This window comes from Styela clava, chromosome 13 (assembly GCF_964204865.1).
Source record: "Styela clava chromosome 13, kaStyClav1.hap1.2, whole genome shotgun sequence".
NCBI lineage: Eukaryota > Metazoa > Chordata > Ascidiacea > Stolidobranchia > Styelidae > Styela > Styela clava.
The window spans coordinates 3,413,076-3,436,611 of NC_135262.1; the positions used below are offsets into that span (position 1 = coordinate 3,413,076).

The following is a 23,536-nucleotide window of genomic DNA, read 5'->3' on the forward strand; positions in this document are numbered from 1 at the left end:
CATAAATTATATGGTATTTAGTTATCTCTTAGCAGTAAAGTAGTCCATTGCTCATATCTTTGGTCATGGTTGAGTTTTCTTTACTTCTGATTGATTGTTCGTGACCTTTATTTAAGCAAACTAGTATTAAACAAATTAAAAGTATTTACGTCACATTTGGGCAAGGTTTTCGGGCCAGGAGCTAAACATTCTTCCCACCTAGACTGGAAGGACATGTATGTGTGACGAAAAAAGTTACATTATATGAACAATATTCGCAGTGTTACAAAAGAAATGTGGAAACAATGAGCCTCGTGTCAAAACAAAATTTAATTGCAATCTCAACAAATTTCTTATCTGAAACATCTTAACGAGCACATCTTGCACGAGTTATAATGCTTACTTCGAAAGGCTAATACACACCAAAACAGCTGGGAATATAAATTGTATACATGGTCCTATTCTCCATTTGAATGATACACTCCGCAAAATTCTATAAGGCGGAATTGATTTTAAGGGCAGCTGCACAAGTTGCGTATAGTGCACATATTATCGTATCATCAAGAAACTCCGTTGAATATGCCATATGGATGTCAAAAATGTAAATTTCAGTTTGTTTTGCTCGACCAGCTTATTTGCGTATTTTTTGACAGTGTATAGTAATCCGACGAAATGTACACAAAGCTTGTACAACATGTTGAATTATTTATTGACACTTTGAGAATAAATTTAGAGTCCAAACGGTCAGAATTAATCTTATTGTAAATATAGTTAGATACAAACTGATTTAGAACAGTCGTGAATTAAGACCGTTGGTTTGAAGATAATTGAATTCACTTTTTATAAAAGTGTGAAATTTGATGCATATTAGGATCATTTGTAAAAAGTTCTTGCTACACGGAGATTTTAGGAAAAGACACCCGCCATGTTTTAGAATTAAAAAAATTAGTAATCATTCAGTTATGGTTTGATTAAGAAATAATTTGGAAATTTGAATTTTCAGCGCAATCTGAGCCTAACCCAAACTGGATAATTGCAGAATTTTTATTTTTATTTTGAGCAGTTGCAGGGGTGCACAACTCGAAGGGATATGTGCCAATGTTTCAAAATAATCTTGTTGCGTGCCACGTCACGTTTGAATGATTGTGGATAGGGCTGGGCATTTCGAATCGAATTGTCGAATTGAATCGAATAGTAAATTATCCGCCATCTTGTTTTTTTTCTTTTTGCAAATGGTCGAGGTAAATTCCCCAATTATTTTTTTCATTGTTGAAGTCATATTTTTTCAACGCAATTCTAACATATAACTATTTACTTATCGATCTTGATCAGTTTACAACCGAATTCTAGTTTCTGAGTTATTGATAAAACGTGTTTGTTATTGTGTGTGAACGCTCCGTAATCTATCTAAGTGATGTATTCTATGTCTTCAGTAATTCATTTGTTAAGAAGAACCAATTACTATAAAAAGTCGCTTACAATTGTATATTTCCAAGTATTCGAGATTCGATTCGAAAAAATTATTTGATTCTAAAATCACAAGGTATTCGAAAATGTCCAGCCCTAATTGTGGGTACTGTAAACGAACTTCCGTAAAACACAAAACGAATACCTATTTACTGAAACAGTTTAATATTTTGAAAAAACTTCTGCTTTGAAGCCGTTCTTTGATGGGCCAAATTTGAAATGCGGGCTTTCAACCGAAATATAGCGACGGTAGAACTGAATCTAGCTGTTCACGTGCCACGTTATAGTTTACGGCGTGCCACATGGGTCATGCTTGCTCTGTATTGCGCCCCTTTTAGTCCTGGTTCAGCGTCCTATGGGTCGCGACCCGAAACTGGGTCGCCTGCAAATTTTCTTGGGTCGCTCGCTTTTATTCAACAAAAATCTGTTAGTCGATAGTAATTATATATATGGAAAGTATTAATGCGTAAAAACTTGGCAGCATTCATTTTGCTAAGTGAAGCCACGCAACCATTCCAAAAACTGAAACGCTGATGGCAAAGTTACTCGATAGTAATTATATATATGGAAAGTATTAATGCGTAAAAACTTGGCAGCATTCATTTTGCTAAGTGAAGCCACGCAACCATTCCAAAAACTGAAACGCTGATGGCAAACAAGCGCTGCCTTCTCACTTTGGGGCAATAAATGTTTTTTTTTTAGTATGATAGATTTATTTTAGTCATTAAGTTTGCGACCATAAAAGTACTACCAGCCGCTTAGTATTTGAGCTGGTCTTTGGGTCGCAAAATTTTACAAAATTTATTTGCTAAAATATTTGGTTCGTCTGGAAAAAGGTTGGGAACCACTGTCTTGGTCTTTTGTTTGATACAGTGATACTCACCCCCTTAGCCGTATTTCTCAATTTTGTCGTATTTTCAAAAAGTAGATGCATCTGATATGAATAATCTCACAGAACTTTAAACATTTTTTACAGATTTAAAATTGAAAGAAAGAAATGGCCGATGCGGAGGCCGTAGAGACTGGAGATAAAGAAACTGCGAAGCCTCCATCGCCAAAGCCAGATACGGGTGACAGTCCACCGCCACCGAAAACCGGTGAGTGAATTTGAGTTTGATGAAAGAAGATAGTATCTCCTTGCGAGTATCAATCACTCAATGATTGTATAAAGCCTTGTTTGAAAATAGGTTTAAAAACTTCTTAATAGTATTAAGAGATGAGAGCGTGTTATTGGACACGAAAAGGACCTATAAATCGTTTTGGTATTACGTTGTTGTTTAAGAAAAGAGAATAGTATCTCTTCGTGAGCATCACTTAATGCTTGTTCATACCCATAGTTCGGAGAGATAGTGACAATTGCTCAAAAATATTAAGAGATTAGAGTGTGTTATTGTACCATTCATGATATAGTTGATATGTAATTGAAACGATAATGTTTAATTTTATTTCTGATGACGTCATATTTGGCAGAACATGTTTGTTTGCCGAAATAAGTAATTGCAAACAACATTGATCCTGAATCTGTATCGCAAGGTATCAAGTTTGCCGTTTTCCGAAAAACTGCACGACTGCACGTTTGCTCGAAACAAGATCAACTCCCCGCAACTGTGTGTATTTGTTTAAATAGGGCCGCAATGCACTCTGAAACTGTCACAAATATGTTGTTTTTGCCCTTACCATGCGACAATTCTAACTACAGCTGTGTTTTCAATAAAAAAAATTACTCCAGACGTTCCAATCTTCCTTATTGCACCATAAAACAATACGCAATAGAACGCAAACAACACATTTGCTAGAACAATTAGTCCATGAAATGCGTATCTTGGCAACTACGTGTAACGTGAAACTTTAGTATTGTACGACAGGGCAATTCGATAAACCGGCCGACCTACTGTATAGCTTGCTAGAGCGGAACATGATTGCATAAAAAAAAAACAGAATTTTAAATACGATTTTCGGATAAAATTATTTAACTTTCAATCATCAGATGATGAGGTGCTGTTTAGAATAGATACGTAAATACAGAGTGGTCGCTACAAAAACAGAGAATTTCTCAAACAGCTATTCATTTCTACAAAGAATACCTTTTCCAAGGTTTTTCAAAGACTTATGTTATATTCCACTTAAAGATGCTCAAAATGTCGTCCGCGCACTTCAGAACAGTGTCTTAACCTAGAAGTCCAAGCTCGTGTTTTGAGGGTTTTAACCTGGGGATATCGTTCCAATCCCACCTATATCTATACGCATTTATTCGTTATCTCTCTGACCTGCAAATTTTCTGCTTTTCTAGCGATTATCAGTGATCAGTGATATTATCAGTGACTGCGAACAAACAATATTATCGATTGTAATTTTACTTAACTTTTACCGATCTGACGGTTAACGATTTCGACCTATCAATGCTGGCGTCTCCTTTACAGCTTTAGATTTCACGTCTCATGGCATTCAATCCGCTTATAAATATCCCGGTTTTCCTCAAACGTATAATCACTCTACATATATGTGACGGCTGGTTTAGATCCTTGTTCGGTGCATCAGTTGAAACAATTAGAATCACATAAATAAAAAAACAACTGTGGCTAATTATTTTCAATGCCTTCAAAAAGGTTTATACAAATGAAATCAAATAGCCAACCAAATTTAAACATGAATGCTACAAACAGAGTATTGCTTTTGTGATTCAAATCGTAGTTTAAATGTCTAGATCCGCCAAGGCCTGTTGGGTAATTCAATTTGGCCCTCCTGATGCTGCCGCAACCAAATCAAAATCAAATTATGATGTTTTAGCTAAAAATAGCTCGAGAAATTTGTTGAGTTTGATATTAAATTTAGTTTTGGGACGAGGCTTAATGTTTTCCACTTTTCTTTTTGTAACACTGTAAATATTGTTGAATGAAAAGCAACATTTTATGTCACACTTACATGGCCCGCCAGTCTAAGTGGCCGAAATTTTTGGCCTTGGCCCCAAAACCCTGCCCACCCCTGGTCCAGAGCCTGGACCAAATTTCAAAGGCCTACGCATATGTAACTACTATGTACAACAGGCTTTATAATATCGTGGTATAAGTACGTTTGAACTTTGATGTTTTGTGTTTCCTTATTCAATAACAGAACGACATTACCTTTACGCCACATTGAGCCATCTGCGCTCAGCAGGGGGTGGAATCCTCCTTGTATTAAACCATAAACCACTCTTTAAAGTGAGATTATTGTTTCGTCACTATGATGTGTTTCGTATCTGAGGTCGAAGTTGTGAAACACTGATTTTTCTCGGCCAAGGATAAACGGAATTTGAAAAAATGTTGCATAAATTCCCAATGAATACGATTGTGGGAATTTGAAAAATATTTTGTCTCTCCTCAAGGTCACGGGCGTATAAAAATATTGAAATCTCGTTAATGAGTGAAGTTAATAATATACATTCGCAATCATTTATTTGAGGTCGAAGCTGAGCTGACCGAAGGAAAAAATTTTTTAAGTGTTAAATACCTTCGTTCATGTGGATTATGTATCTTGAAAAGAGTTGTTGTCGATAGCCAGTTCTAAACCAGTGGGCCATGGCTCACTGCTGGGCCACAGAAACATTCTTCAGCTGGGCCACAAACCTATTAAAAATTGTTAGAGTTGTTGATAAATTCGGTTAACTTATATCGTAGTAGCAATGATTGATGATGCTGTTTTTTGCTACAGGGTGGAAATTTTCACTCGAATTATTAATGTGAAATCGCCTGTTTTTGCAAAGAATTATTTGGTTTTGTTGTAGTTTTTCCCTAATATGAAAAACTTGACACAAAATGTTTGTTCAGCTAAAAGGGGCCACGAAAGAAAAAAGGTTGAGAACCGCTGTCTTAGTTTATATTATGAACAAAATATTTGATATTCCAATTCAAGCTCGAGCAGAATAAACTAGAACACACGTTGCCCTGCAATTTGCGACTCTGGGTGCGAAAATGAAACACCAGATTTTAGGCCTTGATTGTCGGGGTACGGTGATGATATAAAACGTTCATGAAACCTACTTCAAATATTTGAAAGGAAAATAGTAAAATTATATAATTTGATAATTATTGCAGAGAGACGCATCTCCGATGTCCCGCAAAAAGTCCTAGCTAACTCGATGTATATAAATCGTTATTAAAAATTTTGTAAACGTTAAATAAAATAAAATACCGTAAATTTGTAGTGTTTTATTTGTATAATGTTATCCCAAGCCTAGGATTAGCTTCTATTTATCTAAAAGGCCAAACTTCAGATTTTTGCAATAATAGAATCCCTATCAATTAGCAGCGATTTGTGTTTCTTATTGTCGACGGCATAATAGAGCCTATCCGGTTACCGCAAGATCTTTTCATCGGGGCCTATCTACGCTTCCACCCAGATTTATTACAGGCACTAACAATAGTCGTTTCCATAGCATGCCCCATGTACCGTTTGAAAATAGCATTTTCTTTGTCTATTCAGACAAATCTGGTATAATATGAGCACCTGTGTTATTGTTTTTGGAATTTCTTTGTTTGTTCCATTTTAAACTGCGGTTACGACTATTGTGATTAAGATTTGTTCGGAAAGTCGACTTTCTATCGCCACCGTGCGTGCAAAATTCGGTACTCCCGTAGTATGTGTACCAGGTTAGAACTAGGCCATAATTTCATTCCGATTTTCCTTATTTCAGTTCTATTATGAGTTCGGGGAATGTCTTTGTTAGCTAAGTAAATATCCCCCTGCCCATAGGTTTCAGTCCCTTTACACAACTCGATGTAGAATAGACGAAAAAATTAGTTACCTCCATAATCGTCCGTCACACGTGATATTTGAAATGAAACAGAAATGAAAGATTACGCAAATCAGACTGAATTTATATTTAGGAATCAATTTATTATGTTTCTGTATTGACTTTACATTGTGTTATCTTTCGAAGGACTGAGATACTGTAGTTTATAGGTTCACAAAGTGCAATCAATCAAGTTTATTTATTTTTTCCAACCAGTAAAAAATCAATAAATAGCACATGCCCAAATTACAATAAAATAGTACACAGTTTTACTGGGGAAGGGAAGTCGCGGGGAACCAAAAATGGTTATCGAGCAGCGACACCCGAAGTACAACTGTTAATATTGGATGAACAATAAATAAGGTGAACACTAAACACAATAAATAAAGTAATGGGGGGGGGGCAATTCTTCTTATAATTTGAATGTTAGAGGGCTGTTTTTCTAATTGGGCACTATTTGCAGAATTTGCCATTACATGAGGTAAACCGTTATCAAAGTTATTTGAGATTTGGGCAAAAATTATAGAGTATTGACATAGCAGCAACACAACATACGGAGTCCCAGGAATCCGCAAGAGAAACCTAGGGACTCCGCGAGTTATTCCTTTACTCATTAAAATACTAGATATTTTTTGAATACAAAGCAACATAAACATCCAAGTCATTAAATAAAGTAACCTTAGTGTACTCATGGACATTAATCGGTAACCATTCTTTTGTTTTTATTTTTACAAATTTATAATGGGGCTCCAAAAATAAAAGTCTACAATTTCAAAGGCTCCGTAACACACACACACACAAAATAAAATAATAACGAGAATCCCTGCTGTAGTTTCACAAGTCGTATTGACTGATACCAATTACGGGATGTTCTTATGGTCTAAAGGAGAGTCTTAAGTAGAGTTCTCGGTCAAGGACTAACAACCTTTTTTATGACAAAGTGATAGCCTCGACTGACTTATCATATACAGATTGAATCTAATGTTGCGTGTTTTTATAATTTCAGAAGTCCCACTCCATGGAATACCCACTGGAGCCACTGGAGGAAGTAAGAGACGAAGAGTGGGTGGTGGAGCCACCGCTGGAGGCGCTCAACGTCGTGTGACGTCACAGCAAGCACAATCTTCCACAACACCGGTGAGATTGCTTTTTTATGGCGATATTTTAATTTCACTCTAGAACTAAAGGAACGTAGCTAGTCAGAATGATCTGTATCTATTTCAAAGGCCCAAATTCTGCCAAGTTACGCTTCATCAATTTTGTTACATTTTCCAAAAATTAGCTCTTATTAAATTGGGTGACGGTCACTAATGCTTGTTCAGAAGCAGCTAATTAGGAAAAATTATATAAACTAAAATATAGTTGATCAACTCCATAATAAACAGGGAATTCGTCGAGTTAGTAGAATGAATAGCTCTTCCTTGTCACAGTGAAAAAAAACTTTTGACCATTCGAAGCCACACAATCTAATTTTGAAGGTTATATTTTTCTCGTGTTGTTCCACCTCGCCCCCTCACGTCGAGTCATACTTTGCCATAGCAACAACGACACACGTGACTAAAATATGTCGACACCCGTCCTTCACACTTGATAATGTTGTTTGCCACCCGCAGATTTCAGTGTTCTCTGTGTCTAATTGAGAAATATATATCAAAATGGCCCTGAACTTATTTACATAAATGTGTAATAAACTTTTTATAATTAATACTTTAAATGAAATGAATTCAAAAAATTTATCATTTAGTAATTATCTTGAAAAATACATTTTTATAAATTACAAGAGGGAACACGACCGACCCCCTTAGTGAAGTCTTATCTCCATCATTAAGTGGCAAACATGTATTTTGTCAATTTGTTGGTTTAATTATTTCTAATTTAACTGTGTAGTAAAGTATTCTCAATTGGTTTAAAGCTTTTAGTGGAGTTTAAGGCGCATGGCTGTTAAGGGCATTGTGATATCTTAGCTTAAATTGTGTTTTTGGTCTATTCAATATCGTTTCATTGAAATTAAAGCAATAGTGTCTGAATGAATCAGGTATATTCACGCGGTAAAGGAATTTATAGAGTTTATCTGTTCAGGACAAGATAGGTAAATTTGGACGATTGAAGGAGCTGCAAAGCGGTAGTTCCTATCCGACGGCCAGGGACCCCTAAGAAGGCCATAGGGCAGTTGAAGGGGAGGGGACACAACGCTAAATTACATTGTGTTTTTACTTGATCATGAATTGTTTGAACATAATGGGGTTTGGAATCTATCAATCAAAATAATACTCTAATTACCAGATAAGGATAAACGGGGGGAGGTGGCATGAGTGCATAAAGCCCCCGGAGGGGGCAACGAGCCTAAAAGATTTATAACACTGTCAAGTTTAACATTGGTTATGTAGATTCAATTATTAGATACCACATGCAAAATTTGAATAAAATTTCAAACATTTTAACAACCATACCTCGCGTCGGCGAAGAGACCCAATATCGATACGAATCATGCGCTTTGTGTTGAGTCACGTCTTGTTATAATACATCAACATCGGGTTTATTAAAATAACCTTTATAAAACAACCCATAGCACGAATATTTCGGCTCTTTCAACGCTTATTGTATTAGTTGCTTAGACTGGTGGTGAACTATAAACAATGATACCTAGTGATAAACTATGTATTACCCCGTTTATCTTAAGAGTGGATTTATTCTGAAGTATGTGTATTGCCGACAGGGGGTTTGCGGAGAAGTGTTCAAAAATGTATTTTTTTTATGAGATTGGTTATTTTGTAAATTGGAATATTTTAACAAATTTTGATTTTATAATTTTATAAGTGAGAAAGTATGTGCTTTTTATGAAAAGAGATTTTTTGTATTTTTCAAATACGGCTATCTCAATTCAGAAACCCATAAATCGAGGGCCAAAATGTAAATATCAAATCAAAAGAATAGCGTCGGTTGGCGATTTAAAAATATATGTAAAACAAATCACTCGTTACTAATTTCAAATTTAATCCACTGACCCGATGCAAATTAAAGTTGAAAATTGGATGTCATAAAATTAATTTTAACACCTAAATTCGATCAATATTTCTAAAAATATTTGATAGTCTAACGAAATTTAAAAACCAGCAGGAGGTCGCGTTTGTAACGTCTAGACTGGTAAGATTTATTGAATACAAACATTGATCGAAAATTTAGCGGAAATATACAAAGAGTGTTTTGTCTCTGAAGTTGTAATTCCTGAAAAAATGTGACAACTCTTCCATAGATGGTCGATCAATAAAGCGTAATGAGAAACCATCTTTACGTCCTCACCAAGTTTGGTCGGGGCTGTATTGAGACTAGATAAATCTGCTGTGAGATTTTTTTGGGATTTAAAAAAATGCCACTTATGTGTCCTTGTACCTACTTATTAGTTGTGGTAACACTGTTATGGAATACTTTTAGTCGAGGAATAAAGTTATATTGTTTCAGGCCTTTATGGTAGAAGGGTATGGATTCGTTTGTATGTATTAGAAAAAGGGACGAAACGATGCCTATCCAGTATATGATCCCAGTGATTCATCAGGAATTTCTTGGTTAAAGGCTTTAGCTTACACGGTGATGGAATATCAGCTTCTTAAAATTATCTTAATATCTCGAAAAGAAACAACTTAATTCTGAAGGAATGTCTTATTGCAATTGACACCACGTTGAGCAAGTGAGATCACCTACCAAGCAGTTTTATAACGCTGAGATCGAGTGGCATCGGAAAACCATTTTGATTTCAGCCATTGTGCAAAATTAAATTATATCATTTAGTTAAAGTATCAGCAATATACTCCATCATAATCAATTATCTTCATTATTTACGTCATATTTGTGATGGTAGTGTTTTGGACAACTTTTAGTTGAGGATGGCAACGTGGACACTGAGCATAGATTAGTATTCATGTATTTGGGGGAGGGACAAAAATATATGTCATTTGAATTGTTACGCAAGAATAAATTTCAGATAATTAAAATATCATCAGTTTACCATACAAAATACTTTACGTTTTATTCGATAACGAACTTGCTACTTATACAGTTATTTATAGGTATTGTATTTAGAGCAAAATATCGATTATTATGTCAAAGTTTTTAGTTGAAATTGTTTTCCCAATTCACTGATCATGAGTGAAGTCATTGAAAAATCTCTATCGCCAGTTCCCGCCGAACATCCGAGTGCCGTGGTAAGTATTGATGCCATAAGGTATACAGTTTCACACTGATCTCTTACGTTTTTTTTACCATTGTCATCTAATTAATAAGAATTCAGATGAAAACAACGACAAACTACGCGAAATCGTACTTGTTTTAACTCACTTCACTAAATAACGTTAATTACAAAGCCGAATTAGTGAATCAAAATATTCGCGGTGGCAAAGTAAATAACTCGCGAGGGCTTGTTAATGTTAATGATTTATGAAGTGTCATATTCATTATTAAGTCTTGAATTGCTAAGGATGGAACGTACATACTCCGTGCCTTAACGACAATCTGTATTCTTTAACATACGTAGTATATATATAATGCATGGAACTTCTTTTGTATTTAGGCTGTTAGTTATTTCGTGTTTACTTTACTTAGTTTTACGCGTCAATAGTGCTCAATGAAGTGGCTTCACAATTCCTAATAGTCAAGTTAGTTAGACCATAACAGCTATGAGTTTTTCGTTTCATCTTTCCAAGGCGTGGGGGGAGGGGGCATGGATGAGGAGCCCCGACTCTCCCTACAATGGCTATGATTGAAAAAGATATTACAATAATAACCGCTCGCTATATTAGCAGGCATTGTTTCATATTTCAAGTTGCGGTAATCAAAATCCGCGTCACAGGCTCGGGACAGAGTGGCCACGAATCCGAACCTACTGAGCCAAATCAAACTACATAGTTATTTGGACTATGAACCAACGTGAAAGTTTGAATTACCCAATCGGTTACGGAATAAAGTTTGACTCGAATAGTATTATAAATTTAACATTTATTTGTCCTTGTCAAACTTGAGTGCGAACTTAAAACGGTACAACGAGTATTAAATTGGCAAATTATATAATTCAATCGCTCTGTCTTGTTCATCTTAAGCGTTTGTTTATATTTACAACTATTTATTTACCCTTCGATTGTTTGATCAGCTTGTCTTTACAAAGATATTACCATCATGATCGTCCGCTATAAAAACAGTGCAAATAGAAAAGACCAAGTTTATATTAACAGAACGAAAACACCGAGAGATCTAGAAAAGACTATTTTGACAAAGAGAACGCACGTGCTTGTATATGACAACACAAAAAAAGTTATTTTTACGAACCGAAACACGAATATGGCAAAGCATGAAACGGATTGCGTTTAAAATTAAAATTCATTCTAGTTAACTCTATATGACCCAAATTGGTGCTCCGAATGTATGTGCACTAAGATGGCGCACAGCCTGAACCCTGACCTGGTACACATACTATGTTCAGGTTGTGCGCCATCTTGGTGCGCAAACTTCGGGAGCACCCCCAAATTTTATCAAATACTTTTGTCCACAATTATATAAGATTAATGGCAGCTGATTTAAAGTCTTGTTTTGAGCGTACGTGTGTAAACATCATCATTAAAAATATAAAATTGAACCTGTGTTATGTGTAGTCGGCATTATTTTAAATGCACTACAAAAAACCTTTCATCATATGAAGATCGTCTCTTCCAAAGTATCCAACTTAAGATCCGCCCCTCAGTCGTGCTCATATGGAGGGAACCCCCATCCCTAATTTTTTTTTATAATACCCGAAAAACGCTACAAATTGACCCCGAACACAGACACATCAAATCGTCTTACATGCGTTCGTATTGTTTTGATATTTATTGCGGTTCCATTACATTTGAACCCACGACAATTACACCTGCATACTATTACACCTATGAAAATTTTTTGTTTCACGGATATTTGAACCCATTCTAACCCTAACCCATGGGTTTTAGCACCCGCATATAGATTGAACCCGCGGATATACACATGGGTTCGAATGGATACGTGGGTTCAAATGTACGGTCACCATATATTGCTATAACCTTCTAAAATTAGTTTTTGATTTCGGCTTAGTTTTGTTTATATGGGATTATGTAGACTAGATTCCCAGACGGTTGAAAAACATTGAATATGAATGCCAGGTTATATAAACAAATAGCCTTTTGATCGCGACGCTAGACAATCACTTCTAATTCATAGATGCGCTGTTGTTAACAATAAATCGGGAGGTATCAGAAAAACTTTGCCTGACTGGCAAATCTTTATTCGTTTACTTTCGTTACTCCGGGTTGAGATATACTCTTGTCGTTCGTTCTGAGTAGTTTTTGTTTGTGGTGATATAAAAAAAAGCCTCTTGATCGCGATACGCGAGAGTGAATTATAAGGTATACAAAAGATGCTGATCCCTTCCTTATCAACGATCACATCAGAAAAACTTTCCATGACTTGAATTTATCACTTCGTTACAACTTCAGTAACGACTACAACAAATGTTTTTAAAATTCGTTTAATTTTGTACAAACTGAGATAAACTCTTGTCGTCCGTTCCTATTTGTTACTGTTGGATATTCGCCTGCAAGAAATTATATCAAACATGTCAAATCGCTATTTTTGATAGCATCCGTTCAACTTCATAACTTAAAGCTAATGACAAGGACTGATTACTTTTTCATGTCATGTATCACTCAATTTTAATTTTTTAATCAATTTTAAATAAGGCTTTCCATTTTGTTGACTATTTTTATTTGCATTATACTATTAATCACTTTAAATAAAAATATCCAGTCCAGTATGAATCCAGGGATCTTTTGTACAAACCCCCGCCACCAATGCAAAAATGTGAGATTTGAGAAAAACACCTTGCCACATTCTTAAATAACAAATTGGTATTATTCAGCGCAGTCTGCATTCCAAACCCTAACTGGTTAATTACAAATTTTCTCATTTTGAGCGTTGAGGGGGTGTTTCTTGGGCGGGGGCTTTGTGCAAAAGATCCGAATCTAGGTCCAGCCAATCTGTACGGATATCAATCATATCAAGCCCATGCATCTGAAACAAATAACTAGATAAATATTTTCATACTTGACATGAACTGATAACCGCACAAACATGGTTCCCCGTATGATTAGGCCTCCGTATCGGCTTACCTCTCCCCCGAGATAAATAGGAAAATCATCTCTTAAATTGTATTTATTTTCATTTAAAGCAAGCGGGTAAGAAGAATGTCGTTTTATCGGGTGATGCGATGAAAGAAATGGCGAGACAAGCGAAAGCGGTGAGAGAAGAACGACGCGGTGGCCTCGATACCAGGCACAAGTGGATTATTACCAAGGTAACCGGATACGCTTGATTGCTCGAGCATGTCAGCTTGAGAATACTTCTAAAATATACATTGAATTTCTTTCGTAGACAACGTTGTTGAATACAATAACTGTATGGGATAATCGGGAATAGTTTTTAAACTTACCCCTTTGGTATGGCCCTTTTGTTGAGTCGTCCCGCCTAAACAAGATTCGCATTTACTTATGCCAACTTATAAACACTCAAAAATAATCTGCCTTTGGGATCGATTGAAATAAAAGTTGAAATATGGTTTAAAGTCGGTATAGGCTTACGTACCACATCCATAATGACCATTTTACGATATTTACGACGTTAACCGTCTTTCACATATTCACATAATATGTATCCTATTAGTTGTATGCGTTAGAATATAATAGAAAAATAGCTGTGGTACATAATGTTTCTCTGGTTGAAAACCCACATTATGCAGTCCCGGGTTATCTTCGTACTTACTAATTAATAGCCTAACGTTATCGCTTGGTCCTTACTTTCAACTTTTTTGAAAACGTTTAATGACATCTAATTAACTGTTTAGGTTGCTCAAGCGATGAATGTGGAAAGCACAACCGTAGAAGATCAGATAGTGGGAGATGACAGATTCGAACTGATGGATTCATTCTTCGCACCAAACGGGCCGAAGAAATTGATGTTTTATTTCCAGGTATAAATTTTATATCAGCTTATGTATTAGTGTTTGTCTCTTTTCTTTCAATCATTGTGAAATGCCAGTTAACGGCCGTACAATAATCTACCGATGAATATGGAACCAAAATTATATCTTTGGAAAATGGGTAGGAAGCTAACTTATAAATTTTTTGAATGGTTTTTAAAATATCGAACGTAAATCTGATAATATACATGCTACATAATGCAAGAAGAATGCGAAAGAGACCAGGACACGTGATAGTTTTTCAATACAACATTAACCAGCACAAGACCCGATTTAGTTTACAGCTTGTCCGTTCCTTGCTTAGCTAAAAAGTGCATTTTTGCATTCTATAAATTTCTAGAGGCTGCTTAAAGCTTTATTTCTGATTAGTTTCCTTACATATGGTCTGTATTTGTTTTTGATGAAGAAATGGAACTTTTACTTTCTGGTTAGTAAAGTATAATTTGTTGAGCTGCCATAAAGTCATATTATGAGAATATAATTTTGTTAATATAAGATTGAGATATGTTTATGTTTTTTAATATTTTACGATACTAACGGATATTTTGCAATTTCCAGGACACAATGGCAAGAGAGTCAGCGCCATCTCGCACCGACCAAATGAGTGTTTACCCAACCGCCCCTTCGAAGGAGAAACTTTTCTTGACCACTGGCGATGCCGAACGTAAGTAACATGCAGTAACTGGGTCCAACATGCTGTTGCTTTGACAACCTGGGTTAATCAGGAATAATAGACTGACACAGTGGTTTCCTAATGGTGGGACGCGACCCACGAGGGGAGCGTAAACAATTTCTTGAGGGGGCCTGAGGCTAATTGAAAATAAGATTACTTGTTAGATTTTATCTTGCCCGCCTTAGTTTGGATATTTGCATTTTTTTATTTTGAATATTTACGTTCCATGCACGAAAAAATATAACCCAGATTTGTAAAGATTGATAAAAACTGAGTTCACTGCAGTAACTAACCCGCCCGCTTTCAGAGCCTCGTTTGTCCTTTCGATCGTTGTAAGTCATTGGCGATATCGCCATTTAAACAGGGTGTTAGAAAAAGTAACGCAAAATTAACAGTAGTTAAGATGAACTGCTACTTAAAAAAATAAAACGACTGACACCTTTTACCAGTATTGATTTACGGTGAAATGCCATTTAAACATTTCACGACTGACGCTTTTTAACAGTTACTTTTTAACTCTACCCTGAGAAAATATTTTACCTTAATTTTGCGTATTATTTTTTTAGCAGTGTAGTTTAATAGAACTAATTTGTTTGCGCATTTAAGTTTTAGGCAATCTTTCATTCAGTTTTGGTCACCTTTGCAACCACGGTTACCATCAGTTTGTCTGGGAAAATCTGACTTAAAACAGATGAAATGTTACAGAAAACAAATTTCATGTACTTAAACCTCCATCCGTTTATATTTTAGATAAATTCCTCTTTTTATATGGCCATTCTATTTAATTCAAGAGTCTTGCTGCACACTTACACAAATATGTTTCAGTAACGTTTCGTCTGACCGAGAGTTTCACGTAACCCCAATTGCGAGTTTTCTATGACCATTCTGTTTTTTTATTTCAGCTTTGATCGGTGTCTGCTACTACTTCGTTCGAACAATCTCAAAGCCAATCACTTCTGCTAACATCGCAAATGAAGTCAACTTTGGTATCATTGATGCAAGTGATGGAAACCTACTCAAAGCACTCGAGAACGTGCTTGCTAAGGTTATGGTTCCCGCACTGCAGGCGCAAGAAAATTGGGGAAGATTGACTGTAGCTGGAAGTGAAGGAAGTGTTACAAAAACGCAGGAAGTAGGTTCAATATGATGTTCATGAATATATTCATAAATGGGCAGTCTAGAAGTGTGTGTACCAATATGGAGGTAACTAATTTTGTTTGCCTACTTTACATCAAGTTGTGTAAAGGGACCGAAACCTATGGACAGGTGGTATATTCACTCGGCTAATACAAACAGTCCTCGAACTCGTAATAGAACTAAAATAGGGAAAATCGGGGAAAAAAATATGGCCTATCCCAAACCTGTTACACACACTACTGCAGTATCCATGAATATGTGGCCTATTTGAGAGGGATGATGTCATTGTTGAATTGCGTAAATGTATATCTGTTACAAATTGGCATTTTGGCAAAATTAATATCACGACTGAATCATCATATATCAAGTTTTCTTGTCCGTTTGAAAATACGATTACAAAACTACACAAAAACAACACATTACACCGATATCGGGACCATCTGATCGCTGAAAGCTAAGCGATGATGTTCATACGAAGTCTTTTTTAAAGATCGCACATACGAATACATCTATAATATATATACAAACAATATTTTCAAAATTATTAAATTTCCTAATTTTAAATCTTTGTTATCAAATTTTCAATCCCACGTCTGCGAACCTTTCGTTCGAAAGAGACATTTCAAGTAAATTTGGATAAGTCATAGTAATTCAAATCTTACACAATTTTCGCTCAGCGCCAAACGCGCCTCCTTTCATCCTGAAAAACTACGTTTCTTCATTATATTTGTTCCTATAAAGTGTATTTTTGGTAAAAAAAATACTGATTACTGAAACGCAATATGTTCATATCCGAATTTTATACATTCTCTCTTAACCATAAACTGTATAGCTAATATAATTCAGTTACAGTTGTTACTTTTCTGTTGTTTATAGCTCACAATATCAATATATTTCAGCTTATCTCTCAATATAATATATCATTTAGACTGATGACTTCTTTGAATCCATCGAGAAGTTCATTGCCACACTCGCAACAGCACGAGGAAACATGGCGGGAAGATTTGAGCTTGCTGAGTTTGACATCGGGTACAATCTGGAGCAATATCGAGGACCAACTGACTACGCTCATGTTGCTTCTACGCAGGCTGATCTTGTGGAGAAATTGGAAACTGTGTTGATGGGGTGGTCGAAAGAGATTGAGCAGGTATGAAGATTGTACCGGTTCTAGGAAAATTCGCCGCAGGAAATTGCGCCGCATAAGAAAAATCGCCGCATGAAACATCACCGCAAGAGCATTTTGCCGTGAAACAAGTATCGTTGTTCAAGAGCATACCCTAACCCTAATCCTATAAACCTAATTGTGTTTATCACAAATACTTGTTTTACAGCAAAACGCTTTTGCGGCGATTTTTCATGTAGCGATTTTTCTTATGAGATGAAATTTCCTGCGGCGAGATATCCTACGGCTAAATTTCCCGCGGTAAATTTTTCTGACACGCATTTTACCTTATTATACTTGGATACTTTCGGGGTGTGAATCAATTTTCACAAAATAATTCTTGTCACTTAAGGGAAAGTCTTTCAAAGTCATAATTACAAAGAATTATGCTCTAACAAACCGACTTCCTAAATCAGGGGTGTGAAACAGGCGGCCCGCCGGCCACAACCCAGCCCGCCAAGCCATTTGGTGTGGCCCTTGTCAACACTCTCCATCAAGCATAAAATCCTAATCCGACAGTTGGCCAAAAGGCGCTCACGTGGGTAAAATTACAAAATATTTTTTGCTCTTGTCACTGCGTTAAATTTTTCATATATTACTGTAAGGCTAAGCGATAGCTGGATTCTCTTGTCTTGCCTTTCCCGCTAAATTTTTCGTGTGGCCCAGATAGATGTCTGAAGTTTTTATATGGACCACCGACAAAAATGTCGCACATCCTGTATTAAATTAAAGTATGTTATTTCAATCAAATCTATCTTCTCTAAGCGCCAGCCAGATTTGAATTGCGTCGGTTTTATATGACCCAAAAAATTAAACACCTTAAAACATTTCAGTGGCAAACTTGTTGCTTTTCGATATTTCCATATTACGAAAATATCTTTTTACCTACCAAGTGTTCAGAATAAATAATGAAAATAGGAAATCTTCGTTTTAGTTTGTAAATATCTCTTATTATAATTGCCAATACATCGTTCAAAAAGCATTTTAAAGCCCAACGTTTAGTGTTTGTAAATTGTGTAAATGAACAATATATTTTTTCTGTTGGCACATTTCAGGTTCTTGCCGAGAGCGAGCAAATGCGCAAAGAAGCAGATGACATTGGACCAGCAGCAGAATTGGATCATTGGAAACACAGGATGGCAAAGTTCAGCTCTTTGTTGGACGAGATCAAGACAAACAGAGTAAAATTCCATTTCAGTGTTTCCTAATTTTTTTTAGCTCTCTCTTTTGAATAGTTTACAATATGCGCTTTAGCCGCTAAGCCATCTCTATTCCTAAGCAATACTTCCTAAATAGCAACTCAAGTTCTCAAGTTCAATCTTATATTCAAACTTTGTAAACATTGTGGCAAGCATACTTATACTAAGCCTGTTATTTAAAACAAAAACTAACAGCAGCAACACGGAAATATTTATCCATGGATTAAACTTTTTCTTAACTGCGCACAGTGGTTGGTATTCTTTGTTGCTGTAGTTGGTATTCTAGTCGAACAAGGTCCGGAACAGGTAGCCAATAATATGTATCAATATGCGAAGAGCTACCATTTTTGAGAAGACCCGTTCGACATTGCCTTCCCAAATTTATTGCACCCTGGGTGAGGTGTTCGGCATTCAATCAATTTTTACAAAGCCATCGAAGCTATGTATAACCCTTCAATCGTCATTTCTTGACAAAGTCAGTCCGTTCAGGCGAACTTTCTCCAAAGAGTTAAAATCTCACTTGGCGCTCCAGAAGTATGTGCACCAAGATGGCGCACAACCTGAACCCTAACCTGGTACACGTACGATGATAAGGTTGTGTGCCATCTTGGTGCACATCCTTCTGGAGGTCCCTACATTTTTATTATTGTAAACATTCTCATAAGAATACCTAAACTGAGGCATACTTCAATAAAAACTAGAAATAACGACGAGCAGTCTTGAAGTCGTTTATTTCAATTTTTTTTAGGTTCGCACAGTAGTTGGCATTCTTCATGCCGCCAAATCTCGGACTCTTCGACACTGGAAAGAACTCGATTCTAGAATTACAGATGCCGCCAACGAGGCGAAGGATAACGTGAAATATCTCTACACCCTGGACAAGTACTTTGGACCGTTGTCGAAATGCACTCCTCAAGGTAAACGTAGAAAGTTTTAGTATCTATTATACCCGTAAACTAAAAGAAACTTTTCTGAAATGGTATGTACTATGTAGTACTTCATTGTATAGGTGCTACGTGTATTGGTATTTAAATCTGTCGGATTTTACAGCATTGTCATTAGGGGCGTGTCTAAGGGCACAGGGGCAGCCGCCACGGGCAGCACGTTGTAGGAGTGAGTTTGTTGCCTAGTTTGATGATTTGAGTAATACAAATATTTTACTCCTACTTGACCTTTAATTTATTCATTTTCATGTATATAATATCATCGTCTCTTATTTCAACTGTTAGATTATTCCAATTTTCTGTACCTAGCGACCAGAGTGCCTCCTCGAAGTTTATAACTATAATTCTGTTTCTTCCTCTCAGGAATGATCGAAGTGCTTCCAGGACTCATGAACAGCATCCGGATGATTCACAGCATCTCACAATACTACAACACATCTGAAAGAATGACGTCGCTCTTCGTCAAGGTAATTCGTAGTCTACTTCTACTTGTCTACATACGGATGCCTTCACCTAGGAACTAGCTTAATTTTGAGTTCTCCGCAAATCAAAGCGTCATTTGATTTAGATATTATGCTAAACATGTCACACATGATGACTGAATATTGTAATCTGTTTTGAAGTAAAGTCAAGAGCCGTCACTAAAATACCAATAGCTACTGAGGAAGTATTTCTTTTCACTGTGAACATTAGGCATTGGCGAATGCCGTATGTCTGATATTTAACTAAACACTAAGGCATTGGTATTTCGCCGATTCACAATTTATGTTCTTGGCAGAATATGTCTATTGGAATACTTACCATACGTCAACACCAATGACAATATAGTCCCATATTGCGAATAATTTCATTATATTATATATATATCTTATTCTTGTTTTTTTTAAATAGTTAATGGAATTTCTAAACCTCTTTCAGGTGACGAACCAAATGATCACAACATGCAAACATTACATTATGGGAGGCAAAGTCAGAGTCTGGGAGATCGAGAGAGGAGCTTTGTTAGAAAGGATCGACAATTGCAGAAAACTGAATGAAGAATACCAGAAAGCATTTCACAGGTAACAGTGTTTACGAGCTGTGATCTCACTATATCTAATGATTTGTTTTTACTTTTTATTGGTTGGTACATTGATGAGTTATTGACCTTCCTTGAACATATTTATAATGTTCAAACTATTCAACTTGAGATATTTGCCGGATTAAGTAGAGGCAATGGCACCAATGCGGCTTTCCCGAGTAATTTGAAACATATTCTAGACTAGAGAGAATATAACTTTTGAAATTGAAATTCAAGCGTTAGATAATTTCATTTATTTTTATAGTAATTACTAAGTTTTGGGTTCTATTTTTTGAGGGAATCATGTACTTTTTACTCAAATTTATTTCACATGCTTTGTCGACTTGTATGAGGAATTACCATGCTTAGAGCCTGATGAATAGTGGTCGCCAAATTAATGCTTCTACATTCTTTGATTCTCTTCAGAACCAAGGAAATTCTACGTCAGAATCCGAAAGAGCGCCAATTCGAATTCAGCGAGAATTATATTTTTGGAAAGTTCGACACATTTTGCAAACGACTTGAGAAAGTGTCTCACATGGTTTACACCATGAAAAGTATGGCTGGTCTGAAGCAAGTTAAAATCGAGGGAATTGATTCAATATACATGAAGTAAGTGCGTCAATAGAGAAACGCATATCAGAAATTATTTGTGAAGTTGATGCTGTGTATGCCTAAATGCGGAGGTTGTGATTGTAATGCAATTTCTAAAATAATACTTCTGAGAAATTTTTTATTTATTCGTGAACCCAAGAAAACGTAGACCACAGGGTGAATAAATTGGGAGCATTCTTTGGTTTAGGTAATTTCTTCCAAATGCCGTGTGACTATTTTCTTATAATTGTCCAAGTTCTAGTTTATTAGTGCGTGTACTTGCCTCCTTAGCTACAATAACCTCAATTTTTCATGCTTTGATGAGAGTTGTATTTAAACTGAGTAGACCAATAATTTGAAGTATTCAAAATTTTCCTTGTATGAGTGCTTTGTGCGAAAGAAAGTTCAAAGCAAGTTCAAAGCATTCGGAAAAAGCTATTGAATTGTAAAGCAATAGTATTAATACAATCTGAAATTCTATCAATAGTGGAACAATAAAATAGTACGTTTTTGGGATGTCGTTGTGAGAGATATGTGATGGTGTGAAGATATCAAAATGTAAAACAGCTAAACAAGAAATTATCGTGTTTCTAGACCCATGTTTTGTATCTTTGTATTGTGTATTTTCATTTCTATTTGACAAAACTTAAATATTGAAATTTAACAATGTGTTGGAATGCGTTGAACAAAGTTATTTTTCTGGGTGAAGTATTTATAAGTTGAGTGTTTCGATTCTCTCAGATACCAAAACATCGTTGCAAACACGGAAAAGAAGAAGTACGATGTCCTCGACCACAGAAAAGCAGAATTTGAAAGCGATTTTGACGATTTCAAACAACAAATAGAAGGTTTGCAATTGTCGATTCAAATCTTCATGGATTCGTGGTTCGAAAAGTCACTTTCTACTGAATATCTGCTGAAATTGATGAAAAAGTTTGCTGGAATCGCCGGAGCCAAGTAAGTTGCATTAAACGAATCAATTAGCGGCACAATTACTTTTTTATTCTACAATTTAAGCATGTTACTTCATAATATTTTAAATATGTTCATGTTAACGATGCCTAAAAGTATGCTGTTTGTGTTGTGTTGTGTTGAATATTTTGGCCATTGCCTATATTTATATACTGTAAGTTGTTTTCAGCAAAGCTGTATTTTTTATTGAGCCGAATCGGGGAGACAAATACTTCAGTTATTTATTAGACTATTTTGTGAACATATTCCACTGAATTTTATCGGCATATGCATATTTAAATACTTTGTGAACGATAGACAATACGTTCCAATAAGTTATACCTAAATTTTTATTTCACACATTTTACCTTTTCCATTTTATCTTCTTGGAATTTTTGTATCTGTTGCGATTTTGCGTTTACAATAATACATCTAAAGCCATGTTTCAATGCCCGGAAGAACCCGTCGGCTCATCAGTAAAGCTGTATTTTTAATTATGCAAATTTATTTAAAGGTAATTACTACCAAGTATTGACTATTTTTTGTTTGGCTCATACATAGGCATTCACTTACTTATTAAGTTTAAATGTTTAAGCCTGAAAATCTATATGTTCTAATTGCCTTTCTTTTATTTTTTTTTTACATATTCCTGTTTTTATGATATTTTGCTTTTTTGAGATTTTGCGTTTGTAATTTAATTTGATTCAAATGTTCTATACGCGTTATTAAAGCACATTGTCTGTGTTTACAGTCTCGACTTCCGTGAGAAGTACGTGTTACTTCTGAACAAATACTCGAAGGATCTCGAGAGTGTAAGAAAGTCTTATCAGAAGTTTAAAACTGATCCACCGATTGCAAGAAATCTTCCACCCATCGCAGGTAATGTTGGATTATTAAAAGTTTGAACTTATGAAGTTATTTGAGCTCACGATTTATTGCTATCGTTGTGCTGCAATACATATTAACGAAAAGCATGGAACAGCACAGGTGTGGAAAAATTACGGCCCGTAGGTTGGATCCGGCCCACCGACGTATTTCATCCGGCCCACTTGTGCCTGCTAAAATTACCACTATAGTTAATGAATATAGATTTTAGTTAAAAATATTCATGAAAATCACGTCATACTGATCCCGATTGTTAGATCGTGCTTCTTGTTAACAATATACGTTAGCCTGGCTGTTGGACTAGCTTCTGTAAATAAACTGATTTTCATTCATAATTTTTCATTCATTTTTCATGACAGGTAAAATAACCTGGGCAAGGCAACTGTTCCGCAAGATCAACACACCGATGGATTACTTCATCGAGCAAGCTGAAGCCTTGAAAACTCCCGATGGAAAGAAAATTGTGAAAACCTTCAATAAAATGGCTGCCGTACTGCTGGAATATGAAGTCTTATACCACAGGGGATGGTGAGCCGACTACTGAGTTGATTTTATTTTTGCTTCTAAATTTAAAAGGTACAGACGCTAAGATCTTGTTTGTTCAAAACAATGTTACAAATATGCAGGATGTTCATCAGGTCCCTCTACACTACACTGGTACCCGAACTATTATGGTTTGTGC

The 23,536-nt window shown here is 35.8% G+C and overlaps 1 protein-coding gene across 2 annotated transcripts in view; it reads left to right on the plus strand.

Annotated features, from left to right (window-relative positions):
• The window catches only part of LOC120333194 (dynein axonemal heavy chain 5-like), an 87,125-nt gene that overhangs the window by 1,901 nt on the left and 61,688 nt on the right, over positions 1-23,536 (plus strand). Inside the window, exons 2-16 of one of the 2 annotated variants that reach the window (XM_078119109.1) lie at positions 2,423-2,543; positions 7,224-7,354; positions 13,443-13,568; positions 14,115-14,240; positions 14,808-14,913; positions 15,825-16,054; positions 16,988-17,206; positions 18,277-18,402; positions 19,169-19,337; positions 19,728-19,831; positions 20,283-20,425; positions 20,851-21,036; positions 21,760-21,975; positions 22,721-22,848; positions 23,214-23,382. In XM_078119109.1, coding sequence (XP_077975235.1) covers positions 2,444-2,543; positions 7,224-7,354; positions 13,443-13,568; positions 14,115-14,240; positions 14,808-14,913; positions 15,825-16,054; positions 16,988-17,206; positions 18,277-18,402; positions 19,169-19,337; positions 19,728-19,831; positions 20,283-20,425; positions 20,851-21,036; positions 21,760-21,975; positions 22,721-22,848; positions 23,214-23,382 — 2,279 coding nt within the window. In that variant the 5' untranslated portion in view covers positions 2,423-2,443. Of the gene's footprint in view, positions 1-2,422; positions 2,544-7,223; positions 7,355-10,276; positions 10,417-13,442; positions 13,569-14,114; positions 14,241-14,807; positions 14,914-15,824; positions 16,055-16,987; positions 17,207-18,276; positions 18,403-19,168; positions 19,338-19,727; positions 19,832-20,282; positions 20,426-20,850; positions 21,037-21,759; positions 21,976-22,720; positions 22,849-23,213; positions 23,383-23,536 lie in introns of those variants that run through there. The other variant, XM_078119110.1, reaches the window with a different exon arrangement.